General features: G+C 38.4%; 1 protein-coding gene across 1 annotated transcript in view; it reads left to right on the forward strand.

The window, feature by feature from the left end:
• Positions 1–324: 324 nt before the first annotated feature.
• The window catches only part of LOC144955859 (acetylcholinesterase-like), a 17,430-nt gene continuing 1,024 nt past the window's right edge, over positions 325–16,730 (forward strand). Inside the window, exons 1-4 of the mRNA XM_078886074.1 lie at positions 325–858; positions 1,893–3,512; positions 9,229–9,413; positions 10,661–16,730. The exon at positions 10,661–16,730 is cut by the window's right edge and continues 1,024 nt beyond it. Of these exons, the coding sequence (XP_078742200.1) occupies positions 1,987–3,512; positions 9,229–9,413; positions 10,661–10,809 (1,860 nt within the window). The 5' untranslated portion in view covers positions 325–858; positions 1,893–1,986 and the 3' untranslated portion in view covers positions 10,810–16,730. The remainder of the gene's footprint in view (positions 859–1,892; positions 3,513–9,228; positions 9,414–10,660) is intronic.

Genomic DNA, 16,730 nt, shown 5'->3' on the forward strand with positions numbered 1-16,730 from the left:
TTGTTTTTTTTTAAAGCGAGTTTTGTTTCTCCTCTTGTTTGTTGTATTGCTACTGTCGGTTTAATGATGTAGACAACTGGAGACAATCCGACACCACGTGATCTAATGGCTCTGAAAGAATACTTCGCTACCAGAATTTCTGGCTGCTATTGGAGATTTCATAATCATATGCCACAAACCGTCGTTCAATATTAACCCTCTCCTTACCAACTATAGGAAAATTGTCACATTCGTTACGATACGACCAACATTTTTCTTATTCAAATTTCTTTTGTAGATCATACAATTTATATGCTCTTCAAAGCAGGTTTTGATGAAGAAATTAAGAATAGCAAGAACTTTACTGCTATTGTGTTTGAGTGATAAAAAATATATTTTTGTGATAGTTTTGTGTGAAGTTTTGGGGAAAATCCTGAAAATGGTTGGTAAGGAGAGAGTTAAGAAACAAACAAAAAATGGAAACGCCGAGGAAGATGTCGTGGAAGGGTCTACTGACTGTGTCTTACTTTTCACAACTATGATAAGTGTGTGTGGATTGGACGTGCTCAAATCAATTAAACGCACATCGGCGATACAAGTACAGCATTCAACTTGTGCACGATTTATGAATGGAGTGAAGTAAGACTCGTTTCATAAACCAAAGACGAAAAAAAAAAAAAAACAAAAAAAAAAAAAAAAAAACAACAACTCCTTTAAAATAATCAGTAATTAATACGAGTACAATTTGTCAACGGTTATTTTTTTTTAAAGTTTAGCTACCATTCGTGGAAAACATGTAACTTGCAGTTATTGTTGCTAATATGACTTACTTGTGTTAGAATCCATTTCCAATTCCAATACAAACATCCAACAACCACGGTGAGTAATAATTTTATTATATTATATCAACTGTTGATCGTTTCAAAATTGTGACTCAACTTGTTAATCTGATATATATATATATATATATATATATATATATATATATATATATATATATATATATATATATATATAATATATATTATTATTATTATTATTATTATTATTATTATTATTTTTATTATTTTTATTATCATTATTATTATTATTATTATTATTATTATTATTATTATTATTATTATTATTATTATTATTATTATTATTATTTTTATTATTATTATTATAATATTATATGTTATTTTAATATTTACCACAATGTTGGAGTCAGTCTACATCGATGTTTCAGGCCATTTCAGCCATTGTCAGGACTGTGTGTTACATGAGTTTAGTTTGTTGTGTGTTGTTGATTGTTGAAGTATATAATATAATATATATATATATATATATATATATATATATATATATATATATATATATATTATACTTGCACCGACTGGCTTCCTTTCCATGTTACCCTATAGGAAAAGAATAAACATTTGCTCCATTGTCTCTTATGGCGCTTAGGGATTACTCTCCATATCATTTTGACTTAATACTGTTTCTAGGAGATGAGTAACAAATGCATTTTATAGGATAGAACTCCAGTTTTTCAGTGCTGTAAAATTTGCCATGAGATACTGTGATTCATTATTAACGTTTAGCAGGTAGATGATCACTTTTTGTTATTTTTATCTCTAACGTTAAAGAATCTGAATAAACAGTACATATACAATACGAGTCTGAAAACGCAAATTGTTTTTGTCTGAATGTTGAAATGAAAATAAAAATCCTCTCAGAAAATATTCACAAAATTATTCTCCATTTCAAAAGTGGTAAATAAGCCCTTAATTTGCGCTCAGTTTAAAGATTTGTAAATTAGAATACGCTCATAATCTGATTAAATAATAAATATACTTTTGTTTTTTAGTTTATTATCATGTATTTGCTTCATTGATTTACAATCAGATTGTAATTTGTTTATCTGTCGCCAGAGGTCCGTCCAAGGATTTATTATTCATCAACTTTAGTCAACCCTATACTCAAGGGTCTCCTACGTGCTGTCAATCACACACACATACAACAATAATGACGCTCGACTTGGTACACATAGCAACAGTTCTACTGCTATGCCTATTGAATGACGTCATATGCGTTGATAACCTTCGACCAGTAGTTCAAACAGACAAGGGCTTGGTTCAAGGATATACAGAATACACTTTAGGGAAAAGAGTAGACAAATTTCTTGGGATACCATTTGCAAAACCCCCATTAGGTGAGTTGAGATTCAAACCACCCGTTCAGGCCGACCCGTGGGAAGGAACTCTGGATGCTTCTCAACTTCCAAATACGTGCATGCAACTAATGGATACATACTTTGGAGATTTCACGGGTTCTACAATGTGGAATGCTAACACTAAAATTAGTGAAGACTGTCTGTATCTGAGTGTTTGGGTTCCTAAGACAAACCCACCTTATGAAAATAAGCCGGTGATGGTTTTTATTTACGGGGGTAGCTTTACTTCTGGAACTCATACGTTAGACATTTACAATACAAATTATCTCGTTGTGGAAAATGATGTGATAGTTGTAGCGATGCAGTATCGGGTTGGAGCACTAGGGTTTTTTGCAATGGACACCCCTGAAGCACCTGGAAACGCTGGACTCTGGGATCAGCATATGGCCTTACAGTGGGTTTCGAGAAACATCCGTAAATTTGGAGGAAACCCAAATAGCGTTACATTAGTTTCGGAGAGTGCCGGTTCGGCAAGTGTAGGTCATCATCTTCTTTGCGAAGTTTGCGGCAATCTTTTCCACCGCGCAATCCTTCAGAGCGGAGCCCCAGAAGCATCTTGGGCCGCGTTGTCAAGAGATGAAATGCAAAGAAGATCTGATGCGTTTTCCAAAAAACTAAATTGCCACAAAGATGGTGATCCAGATTATTCAGTTCAGTGCATGAGAGACAAAGATGCGAATCTGTTCCCTCTCAATGAATACATGACAGACGGGATAAGTCATTTTCCATTTGCTCCTGTCGTGGACGGTGTGTTCGTGAGAAATGACCCAAAATATAGTATGCGTAAAGGTATGTTCAAAAAGGTTCCCATTCTTCTTGGAAGTAACGCAAACGAAATCACATTTTTCTTGGTTTACCATGACAGTGTGTTTGATATGAACTCCAGTCAACTTGAGATAAATGGCGAAATGTATCGACGAATACTGCCGTCTCTCTTCAAATACTATCCCCATTACCCACACAAACTAAATACATTTGGACACGAGGCGATTCATTACCGCTACACTAACTGGCTAAACCCTGATGACAAAAATGCTTTCAGACAAAGCATTGATAGTGCTGCCAGTGACTATTACTTTGTCTGTCCAGTCAACCGCCTTGCCAGGGCGTATTCCAGGCACGGCCTTCCTGTCTACTATTACTGGTTTGACCAGAGATGGTCATCCAATCCTTGGCCAGAGTGGATGGGTGTGCTTCACGGGGATGAGTTTTGGTTCACCTTTGGCCAAGCTCTCAACGACTCACACTCGTTTACAGATGAAGAAAAAGAGTTGAGCAGAACAATGATGAGATACTGGACTAATTTTGCTAAAACTGGGTAAGTGCTTTTATACTTCAGTTTTTATAATATTATAGGTTTTATCCACTAACTGTACTCAACGCGAATTTCTAGTGTTCGCAAGTCAACAGCAGCACGTAATCTATATGACAAAATTTGAAGTCTAAAAGCCGTTATTACAACATTTTTGACAGTTATTCAGTTTACACATGAGTGTGTATTGACACGGTGCTTATTTAACCCTCTCCTTACCAACTATAGGAAAATTGTCACATTCTATACGATACAACCAACATTTTTCTTATTCTATCTAATTTCTTTTATACATCATAAAATATCAAGAAAACGAACAGTGTGTTGTAGAGCATATTTTGCTAAAGAAATATCTAATGTATGGCAAGAATTTTACTGAGTGATAAAAAATCTATTTTTGTGTTAGATGGGTGTGAATTTTGGGGGAAATCTTGAACATGGCTGGTAATGAGAGAGTTAACGTGTTGCATATTTCTATGGGGTCTGTTATATTTTATATTTGATCTGTCAGATCTTTGTAACACAGAACTGCTTGACGCGTCTGGAATGGTGATGGCCACATCATCCTTTATAAAGGTCAAGCATATTATTGACATAACTTTGATGGTTTTTGTTGTCAGTTCATTGTGTAGGGGCAGCGTGGCTCAGTGGTACGGTCTTTGCTTCCTACCCGAAAGGTACCGAGTTCAATCACCCGCCGCTGCGTTGTGTGGCCTTGAGCAAGCCACCTCGCCCTAGCTCACTTTGCGGCGCTGCTCTGCGGCTGACGCCTGGGTTATTCCAGTCTTCCCTTGGAATAGACCCTAAAGACAAATTTCCCCTTGGGGATGAATAAAGGGAATTTTATTATTATTATTTTTTTTTTAGTGTCTTCCCGAGAGCTGGCTACTCATTCCAGTCATTGTTGTTATTGTTCTAGTTTTGCTTTGTTGTTGTGCCCATTTTTTAACGTAGGATTAATAATTTAATTGTAGATGGAATCCTTGGTAAGCGAGGTTTTCCACAGATAGATATATTTCAAGGAAAATGTTCTCTATGAAGTCTTTTAGAAGCGTTGGCTATAAACATTCTCAATTTCTGTATATTGCTGTTGTTGCAAGTTTGGTTTAAGAAAGGAAAGTAGTTTTTATTAAGGGTTTTTTAATGGCGTTCACGGCCTTTTGTCATATATCGTGATAACCCTGTGAGCCTTTTGTTGGATTTTAGCCATCAAAGTATAGTCGCACAAAACAACTTGGTGATGTGGTCACTCATACCGGGCATGTGGAGACTGATTGTATGAGGTCTGGCATGTTGTAAAACCCTGACTTGGTCAAGGGTGTTGGATTTCCTTTTATGTTTTCGTTGGCTAAAAAGATGAGCTTTATATAGAGCAATAAGCACTAAATGTGCTTAAAGCGCTTTACAAAGGGTCCCTGGTCAACAGCAACATTTAACATGTAGGACGGGACATGATGCCTGTTAGGCGATATTATTACATTTTTTTCAGACAAAGACAACGCTGTTAACGGCCAGGTACTCATTTTAAACCTGAATACGGTGAGAGAATGTGAGTAAAGAGCCCTTTCCAAGGACTCAACTATGCGCCGAGCGCGATGCTCGAACCCGGGACCTTCCGATCCGAAAGCGAGTGTCATACCACAAGAACACATAGCCGCAATACCAGAATAAGACTATTTCAACCATGCTCCATTTAGCTCCCTTGCGTTTTGGTAATTTTGTCTCATTGTATTTATTCCAAACTGATATTTTATTTGACAAGTTAAAAGTCCCCAGAGAGAGAGAGAGAGAGAGAGAGAGAGAGAGAGAGAGAGAGAGAGAGAGAGAGAGAGAGAGAGAGAGAGAGAGAGAGAGAGAGCTGTTTTCCCATTGATTTATCAATTGCTGTAAGAGATTTGCGAAGTTGTTTTAATATTTGAGTTCTTCAACTTGATGGTTTACGGTGAATTATATATAGCATATCTCCATTTATCTCCGTTTACGGTGAAAGTTTCCCACTAGAACGTGACCTTTCTATAGATAGACAACACATTTTTGTTATGTGTATCCCTGCTTCCGTTGCAACAGATGCTGTGTCGTTCTTCACAGCCGTAAGTACACACAATTGGCCAAGTGACCGATCTTCCCTGCACGGTAGTGGATCAAGGTAATTACTACTCATTCTGGTTTTATTTCGAAGGAAAACCAGATGTCGAAAAGTGATCTTAGAGTGACCAGAAATATGGATTTTTAGTTTTTCCCACTTTATTAATTTATCTTATCTTAATAAAACATAAAGTTTGCTAGTTTCGCGTTAAGATGTATAAATTCATTTTTTTTTTTCATAATCCTAATTATCACACTATAAGACAGTTATGAAGCAATTGGCCACACATGGAAAAAGATTCTGTTCCAAAGTGAAGTCAACGTGTTAGTTGGTTTTTACTTATCCGAACCAGATTAGTTGGTTTTTAAAATTATATTCGCCTCTATCTTTTTCCAAGCACTCATCCATGCCTTAGTAGTAGATGGAAGTAATATGTGTAAAATGTTGTATATCAATTGATTTTAGATGAATACTGCCGTACTCTGGAAAAACACATATTTAAATTTGGCCAGAAAACTCGTCCTTCAAACATCGATCGATTTAAATAGTAGTAGTAGTAGTAGTAGTAGTAGTAGTAGTAGTAGTAGTAGTAGTAGTAGTAGTAGTAGTAGTAGCAGTAGTAGTAGTAGTAGTAGTAGTAGTAGTAGTAGTAGTAGTAGTAGTAGTAGTAGTAGTAGTAGTAGTAGTAGTAGTAGTAGTAGTAGTAGTAGTAGTAGTAGTTAGTAGTAGTAGTAGATAGTAGTAGTAGTAGTAGTAGTAGTAGTAGTAGTAGTAGTAGTAGTAGTAGTAGTAGTAGTAGTAGTAGCAGTAGTAGTAGTAGTAGTAGTAGTAGTAGTAGTAGTAGTAGTAGTAGTAGTAGTAGTAGTAGTAGTAATGGTAGTAGTAGTGGTAGTAGTAGCGTATCGCTACACCTCCAAATTCATTTCAACCCAGCTTCGAAAGTCTTCCTCCGCCCTAAGGACGGTCCCACTTATCGGAAATTCCACCTTGTATTGGGTAGGGTGTTCATGATTGGGATTCGGATTCCGGTTCTAACAAGGACTGGACGATGTTGACTGTGAGAAAAATCTTCAAGGATTTCTCTATGTGACTTCAGCAAATTCCCATTTGGGTCCTTTGTTACAAACACGAGGTCTGGGGTATAGTCTTTGCACCAACGGGCCGATCGTAGAGTTCCTTTGTCTTTGGGGTTGTAAAAATGTGTGTTAGGTCATTAAGGTTTGCCCATTGTGAGATCTCATTCCCTGGAGTGTCATTTTTGTTGTAACCCCAATCGGAATGGTGGCTGTTGAAGTCTCCCATAATTATCGATGGGTGATTTACTTTGTCTTTAGGGTAAGAGGCCAAGTTAAGATTTGGTGGTTTGTATATATGAGTAATTTCAGTGTCACCGGATTTAATAGTGATTCTTTATGTGCCTTTGATTTCTGTGCTGCCTCCCAGGTCGGTGACTTGGGCTGCTGCTCTGGCATAAGTGATGATGCCGTATTGCCTGTGGTGCTGTTTGTTTATTACGTGATATCCCTGAATGTTGTATCGTGAGGGAGGGGCAGTGTCATCGAGATGGGTTTCCTGGAGGACGACAATGTCAACATCATATTTTTTGAGTACATATGATAGGTACTCACACCTAGCCATTGATATTCCTTCTATATTTAGGGAAAATATTTTAATCATAGTGCCTATAGTGAGATTGTTTTCAACTTCGCGAAGTCCCAGGTTTGAGAGTTTTTTTTGTCAAGAGGAGGGTCATTTTAATCGATCGATATTTGAAGGACGAGTTTTCTGGCCAATTTTTAAAATACGTGTATTTTCTAAAGTACGGTAGCAGGGGAGGTAAGCACCTACAATAAATAATGGAATTAAATTAACATGGCCACTCGTATAATATAGAACATTTCCACGGCTTTACCATAATCAATGCGTTTTTTCTCCAGCAGGCTATTTTGACCCAAATTTCCATTTCATACAATAGACAGTGTGCGCTTGGCTAAGGAGCTCACCAAATTGCCATCCGGAAGTATAACGGATCAACACACAATTCTATGTGTTACCTTAAACGTTTATAGTCTGGTTCATACAGTTTAGTGAGAATTACTCATAAAAGCAGACGGCAAAAAAAAAAACAATATCAAAGACTTGAGTGATGTCAACTTCGTTCTATCTATACAAGTCTACTGTTATGAGAGTCCAACAGGCTTCAACAGCCGTGACTTCACTTCCATTGTAATGACGCATAGTAACTTACTAACTGGTTCTAAACTATGGGAACAATGGCGGACGCCCTTATGAAATATTTCTCCGACGAGCATAAACGTGTACCCAGAGGAGAAAAACATTATAAATCTGATCATGTTTTGACTTGTATACATTCTGATCACATGTCACGTGAAAAAGTTCTAGCCAGTATAAAGAATAAAAAGTACCGATTTCTTCGTTGCTGGGCGGACGTGACATCAGACTTGAATGCTCTTTGGAGTAACATTCTATCTAACAACATACATCACTGCCCTGACTATAACAGGTATTCATTCACACCCTACTCTATTTGGCTAACAACAAGAGACGAAGTGAAAAGAAAAGTGCCAGAAGACAATGGAGAATAAAAAATAATTTTCGGCGGTTGATGGGGTTTGAACCCGCGACCTTATTGGTACGACAACCCCGCCTGGCCGGTGAGAGCGTGACTCTACCGTATGAGCTATCCACGAACCCATAACAATTCGTATTAAACTCAGGTCATTCATTACTAGATCCCTCTCTCACCGACTACTGGAGACCGCGGGTCCAACACACACAACCATCGCGAAGTTACCTGGCCAGCAGTTAAACTTAATAACCAATATTCTCAACACAAACATATAACATAGAAACAATTGAGACATTGAGTATGCTCCGGTATATGGGGTGAATTTTTAATTCAGAAAAGTGAATGGAGCAGGCACTTATGTTGGTAACAACAAGAGATGAAGTGAATAGATTAGTGCCAGAAGACAATAGAGAATAAAAATTCTTTCGCTAATGATTTTAACGTTGATACAACGCCGGTTCCAGAACATTGTTTTTCCGATCAAAGTCATCCGTCCGACCAAATGACCACGCTTAACATGGCTTGACTTTTATGACAGGACAATAAACCGTATCACTTTATCACTGTTTCCAACAAGAGAGATTTCGTTTTCAGTGATTTATTTAATGATTCTTTTGCAATGCGTCTATAATTTATAAAAATCTATAGATAGTATGCGTTCGGCTATGAAGTTCACAACATTGCCATCCGGCAGTATAGCGGACCAAAACACAAAACTTTGTGTAACCATGCACTTTTATAGTCTGGTTCATACAGTATAGATAGTTCGAAGATGACGTCACGCAGGTCTTTGTTATTGTTTTTTGCCATCTGCGTTTATGAGTAATGCTCACTGAACTGTATTAACCTGACTATAAACGTTATTGGGTACACACAGTTTTGTGTGTTGGTCCGTTATACTTCCGGATGGCAATGTTATGAGCTTCTTAGCCAAGCGCATACTATCCATAGTGAGAATTACGCATAAACGGGGATGGCAAAAAACAATAACAAAGACCTGAGTGACGTCATGTTCATTCTATCCATATTGATGTTCTCGTTGACAGGAACCCAAATAAAGCCCCAGGAGAGCCGGAAACCAAAGAATGGCCTCGTTTTCACCACAATGAGCAATTGTACATCAATCTAAGCACAAAAACGATGACTTCCGGTGAGACTGTGGGTCAAGGTCCACGTACACAGGAATGTGCATTCTGGGATTACTACATGCCAAAACTGGTCTCCGAAACAAGTGAGTAGTAATATGTGACCCTTCGCCTCAAAACGGTATTAAGTCGGGTTGGTTAAGATCTTGGAAATTGAATTTATAGCCAGAAATATCAGACTTGTGTTGAGTTTGTATGTTTTATTGAGGAGAATGGATACCATATTTTAGGGTGCTAATGCCAACAATTTATATTTTTGACCAGTTTAACATTTAATTCGGCTTTTAAGTATCTGGTTCGTTCCGACATAAAACCGTTTTGAGACGATGATGGAAGCACTCTCAAACAAACGTTCAATATTGTTTGTTCATAATAACTTTCCCGCCGGTGACGTCACAGACTATGGGTGACGACCAATCAAGGAACGCTACTCTTCCGCTAATCTCATTCTCTATAATAAAAGTATTCTTAAACTCATGCGTTTGAAAGTTCAAACTCGTTCCCAATGTAACTTTGTAAAGCACATTGAGCATGGTTAATCCGTGGAAATGCGCTATATGAATGTTCATATTATTTCATTCACAGTAATTATTTTTGTTCCCCCTAACACTTCTAACCCTGACAGACACTGGGGCGCACCGTGTCTCACTGACAACCTATTATAATAGTTAATACTCTTCAACAGTCGTAACGTCACTTCCTTCCTAATGAAGGATGTTAACTTAGTAACACTGGCTCTAAACTATCGGAACAATGGCGGACGCCCGTCTGAAATATTTCTCCGGCTAGCATAAAAGCGTATCCAGAGGGGAAAAAAAACCCCATAAATTTGATCATGTTTTGATTTTTACACATTTTGATCACAAGGCATATGAAAAGTTCTAGCCAGCATGAAAAATAAAAAGTAATGATTTTCTTTGTTTAGAACCAAGATGGCCGCCGTTACTGGGCGACGTGACATCAGACTACTGAATCCAATTGCACCTCACAATGCTCTTCATTGTAAGAAAAAGTAGGCCCTCAGAGCCATTAGGCCAATAGAGCCGGAGTTTATCCCCGTTTCTACAGCGTGAAACGGACAATAGCAATTGATTGCAATCCTTTGGATAGGACGCTAGTCTATCGCAAAGTACTTTCCACCAAATCTAACAGTCTCAGCTACCCATTCATTCACTGCTGGGTTGACAGAGGGGGTCAGAAAAATGTTGAGTGCACCCGCGGGATCGATCTTGGTCCCCTTGCGTGTGAAGCGAATGCCCTATCTACCCACTGATAAATCGGGATGAATCTTCATTGACTTTATAATATAAAACATTCTGTTGTTTCTTCACAGATGAGGCAAAGAAATCACGCGATGAAGAACTTCTGTCATGGAGAACGACGTTCATTTCAGATTGGAAAACAGAATTTAACAATTTCATCCACAATTACCAAACACGCGCAGCTACTAACAAATGCAACAGCGCAGGGCCTGGACAGTGAATATGAAAGGTGTTTGGTTGACAATCTTGTTCGACAATCTTGTTCGACAATCTTGTTTGACAATCTTGTTCGACGATCTTGTTCGACAATCTTGTTTGACAATCTTGTTTGACAATCTTGTTTGACAATCTTGTTTGACGATCTTGTTCGACGATCTTGTTCGACAATCTTGTTCGACAATCTTGTTCGACAATCTTGTTTGACAATCTTGTTCGACAATCTTGTTCGACAATCTTGTTCGACAATCTTGTTCGACAATCTTTTTCAACAATCTTGTTCGACAATCTTGTTCGACAATCTTGTTTGACATTCTTGTTTGACAATCTTGTTCGACAATCTTGTTTGACAATCTTGTTCGACAATCCTCGTGACAAGGAGAAAGAAAAAAAGTTCAATCCCATTTCAATAAATATACTGATGTTATTGGATTACAATATTATTCATAGAAAGTCAACAGATACGTTGTAAAACCCAAAACTAGAAGTGCCTTAATAAGTCAATAAAATGGAGAGAAAGATATAGGGAGTAAATGTGAACTTAGATATAGATATAAGGGAAAATTAATTTTTTTTTTTAATTGAGCTTTATATAGCGCAATATTCACTAAATGTGCTCAAACGCTTTACAAAGGGTCCCTGACCAACCGCAACATTTAACATAAAGGACGGGAACTTGTTTTGTGTTGTTCTAGTATAGGGAATGAGATTAGCGGAAGAGTAGTGTCCCTTGGTTGGACGTCACCAGCGGAGAAGTTATTAGAGAGAGAACGTCAAAATGGTTTTGCCCATGCGTTTCTCGTCCTCGCTTCCGGTGAAAGCGGTACGAGACACTTCACCGAAAGCGAGGACGAGAGACGCATGCGTAAACTATGTTGACGTTCTCTCTGTAAGGTGACGTCCAATCAGGGGACGCTCTTCTTCTTCTAGGTTCCATGCCTGGTCCAGGCTTCGGATACTGCATGAATTATCTCTCTCCATTCCTCCCTGTCTCTTGCCTTTTCAAACAGCTCTTGGATTGTTAGGCTGGTGAAGACCCTTCAGTTGGTCTATGAGTGTTTTTCTTTGTCTCCCCGGGCGCGTTTTACCAGGTATTTTCCAACTGCAGGTATTTCATTCTTATCTTTCTTACTATGTGTCCGAAAAAGGATAGTTGTCGATCCACTATTAAGGGCATTAGTTTCCTTTGTTGGTATGTTTGTTTTAGCACTTCTTCGTTCGTTTGTGTGCAGTATTACGATATTCTCTGCATCCTTCTCAAGCACCACATTTCAAAAGCTTCAACTGTTCTTTTGTGTTTCTGCATTTGTAGTCCAGCTTTCGCATCCGTATAACAAGATTGGCCACACGTAGCACTTCAAGACTCGGAATCTAATCCCGAACGACATCTGTTTGTTTTTCAAAATGTTTCCCAGGTCCATGAAGGCCTGTTTGGCTTGAGTTATTCTTGCTCGTATGTCTCGGTTAGGGGACGCTACTCTTCCGCTAATCTCATTCCTTATATATAAGTCACATTTACTCACTTTATCTTTCACTCCAATGATTGCGTTCCCAACCTGATAGGCAGACGGACGACGTGGAAGAGAGAAACGAAGACCTGTCCTAACTAAGTCTCTGGGGACGGATGGATAGACAGACGAACGACGTGGAAGAGAGAAACGAAGACCTGTCCTAACTAAGTCTCTGGGGACGGATGGATCTTCGTTTTCATCCAGGTCGTTCGTTCGTCGATCGTTGAAGGTTGGGAACGTTGTCGTTAACTTGGTAATATCTAACAATAATAATATACGATCCACCATCTCATAATGGTATTGTGTCGGGATGAATCTTGACTTCCAAAAGGTAAGAATAGTGTGACGTCATACTACTGGTTCCAATCTCAGTGGAAGTGTGAACCCCGTCAGTCAGGAGGACAGGATACATTCATTGTGCAACGGACCTTCTGGTTTCAGAGTGATGATATCTAATTTTCCAACCTAAATAAATGCTGGCCGTGAATTAAGATCATCCATCCACGCTATTTTACGGCCCGTAATCACAAGCATCTGCCTTTACACCCTGATACTGAAGTAGTTATGCCACTTTATGATTCAATAGGGAATGAGATTAGCGGAAGAGTAGCGTCCAGTGAATGGACGTCTCTCATAGTCTGTGACGTCACCGGCGGAAAAGTTATTAGAGAGAGAACGTCATGGTGGTTGTGCGCATGCGTCTCTCGTCCTCGCTTCCGGTGAGAGAGGCTTGAGACACTTCAAAACCAAATTGACGTTCTCTCTGTAAGGGACGCTACTCTTCCGCTAATCTCATTCCCTATATGTAACCTATTCATTGTTAGTCCTCCGTTGGACGGGTTGGTTACACACTTCCAATGAGTTTTGAACCGGAAGACAGGAAAATGTGGCGTCAGGACTTCTCTGCTCTATTTCGAATTAAAATAGTGTGAAATACAAAGTTTGAGGAGGGAGGGGGGAAGTTTGTGACGTAAGAAATTGTATTTTTTTTCTCCTCCTTAAGGAATAGAACATCGATTCATATTTATGGCCATATGTTCAATTCCAACATTCAACTTTCATATTAGAAGCTCCAATAATGCATTTGAATTCCATACTCCACTAAGAGCGGCACATTCGAATTGGTGAGGAACACTAAACAAACCATTGAGCTGAATGAAGCTCGGGTGTTGGAAAACTCTTCAACAGTCGTAATGTCACTTCCGTCCTAATGACGCATGGCAACTTAGTAACACTGGCTCTAAATTATCGGAACAATGGCGGACGCCCGTATGGAATATTTCCCCGGCGAGCATTAAAGCGTATCCAGAGGAAAAAAAAACACATAAAATTGATCATGTTTTGACTTTTACACATTCTGATCACAATACTTATGAAAAGTTCTAGCCAGCATGAAAAATAAAAAGTAATGATTTTCTTTGTTTAGAACCAAGATGGCCGCCGATGCCGGGCGGCGTGACATCAGACTATTGAATCGTATTAAGCATGTTATAATATACAATTTTGAAATAATGTCAATGAAAAATAATGTGAGACTATCACCTCATTATCATGTAATAAAAGGAAACAAGAGTTCCTTTACTTTCAATGACTATGTTGGGTATAATCCAATGTGTTTGGTGTATACTTTGCATATGCATAATTTAATGCTTTAGTGTGTGTTTACTTGGATTTAGTTTGCGAGTGTGTAGATTTTATGTATAGAGAATGAGATTAGGGGAAGAGTAGCGTCCCTTGATTGGACGTCACCTTACAGAGAGCACGTCAATTTGGTCTTGAAGTGTCTCAAGCCGCTTTCACCGGAAGCGAGGAACGGAGATGCATGCGCACAACCAAAATGACGTTCTCTTTCTAATAACTTTTTCGCCGGTGACGTCACAGACTATGGGTGACGTCCAATCAAGGGACGCTACTCTTCCGCTAATCTCATTCCCTATTGGAATGTGTGTTTGTGTGTGCATGTGTGTTAAAGTGTGAATATACAGATACTTATAATTTTAGTTCTTAATTGAAGACGATCATCCAAAACAAAAACAAAAGAGATATATTTATTTGGTTTTTATCTAAGCATGCTTTTATTCAGAACACGACATGGTCAAAGGCAGGTAAAGTCACCGCCAGACACAAGCATTTCAGGTGGAAGTGTATGGTGACGACCAATGCTATCTATACACAGTGGCGTGGGGCCATTGGATCGAATGGTGCCAGGCACCGCACCAATCTTTTAAAAATCATTAACAGCATAATTTAATTAAAATAAAATTGAGAAATTATAACTTCACTGTCTTTCGCCAACTCGCCAACAACATACTGCCTTTTTAGTCTCCGCTCTATTCAAGATTCCGATTCACGCACTGCGCCGACTCGTGTGTTGGTGACATCACTGCCGTGGTGCAAAGAAATCCAAGCTCCAGTTAATGCTCTATCCATTAGTATCGCTACAGCTGATTGAGCGAGAAACTGGGTCAAATTATACTATCTTCAAATAGCGGAAAAACCCTCGACTTTTGCCAGGATCTGAGAGCTCCACCGTTGGACTGAGGGGGATGCGCCAATGTTACATCATTTGCGTCATAATTAGGGTAACTTCGGCCATCCAAATTATTACATTAACTGTCAAAAACACTGATCATTGTCAAGTTTATTTGTAAGCAGCAAAGAGAAACAACATAAAACTTAAAAATATGACATTTTAAAATCCCCCCAACCTCAATTTCACGATTATTAAATAAAGTAATTGTATGCAACGAAGCATTGTGGACGAATTTACCAACATATTTCTTGCTTGTAGTACCGAGTTGATTGTTACATGTGTATGAGTGTTTATATGTGTGTATTTGTGTGTATGTGTATGTGTGTGTGTTTGTGCGTGTGTATTTGTGTCAGTCAGAGAGAGAAAGCGAAGATTGTCAACAGTTATACTTTGGTGGGTTGTTTGCTTTCTTAAGTACTTAAGTGGAGTGATTTTTTCTTTGTGGCTTGTTGTTTTCATGAATTATTTTTTTTTGTGAGTATTGTCCACTTGTGGAAACTATCGACCCCCCCCCCCCCACCTTTCTAAAAAAGAGAGTTTTTAACATGTGCTCTTTCCTCTTAATCGTATTCACTGTTTCAGAAGTTTGTTTCTTCTTCTAATCATGGCACCACCATATGCCGTCAATACGCCACGCCGCTGCAGTCTATACACTAGATTGCTATGGTGACGACTTATCAAAAGAGAGAGTCCGATTGAATGAATAAATGAATAACTACATAAGTAGATAAATAGATAAATAACTTAATAAATAAATAAATGAATACTTGAAAAAAAAACGAATTAATTGATAAATGCCTATTTGAATTAATGAATGAACGTATGCATGAATACATGACTGAATGAATGAATAAATGAACGAATGAATGAATGAATGAATGAATGAATGAATGAATGAATGAACCAGAGATTTGTATACAAATGCCTCAGCTTGAATCTGTTCCAAAAGATGATGCAGGTACATGCAAAGATATGATGTAAAAATGTATAAAGTATTGATGAATCATACTTATTCATCAAGCTCTTTCTCTTATAGATATTATGCTTCATTCAGTGTTTTTGAGGCTTCGTATTAATTAAGCAAACAAAATTGTCTGTCTGAAATATGTTACCTCTTTGATCCATATCGTGCTTATTCTACCGTTAAGAGACCGAACTATGTCAACATGATGATGAGAACCGGACACTGATGCGGGTGCTAATCTATTTCGCTGTTTTTCTTTGATATGATGCATATTGTTACCTAATTTATCGGCATGAAGAATAATGTCGTCATCACTACCACTATTGCTATTAACAACATCACCACCAGCATCATCACCACCAACATCATCACCACCAACATCATCACCATCAACATCATCACCACCAGCATCGCCACAACCACCACTACTACCACCATCAGCATCATCACCATCACCACCACCATCACCAAATCACCACCACCACCACCACCACCACCACCACCACCACCAACAGCACCACCACCATCATCATCATCATCATCATCATCATCATCATCATCATCATCATCATCATCATCATCATCATCATCATCATCATCATCATCATCATCATCACCATCATCATCACACCACACCACCCATCCATCATCATCATCACACATCATCATCATCATCATCATCATCATCATCACTCATCATCATCATCATCATCCATCACTCATCATCATTATCACCATCATCATCATCATCATCACCATCACATCTATCATCATCATCATCATCATCATCATCATCATCATCATCATCATCATCATCATCATCATCACATCATCATCATCATCATCATCCATCATCATCATCATCATCATCATCACATCATCATACATCTCACATCATCATCATCATCATCATCATT

The sequence above is a fragment of the Berghia stephanieae genome, chromosome 10, assembly GCF_034508935.2.
Source record: "Berghia stephanieae isolate SIO BIC M18660-M18661 chromosome 10, UCSD_Bste_1.3, whole genome shotgun sequence".
Classification (NCBI taxonomy): Eukaryota; Metazoa; Mollusca; class Gastropoda; order Nudibranchia; family Aeolidiidae; genus Berghia; species Berghia stephanieae.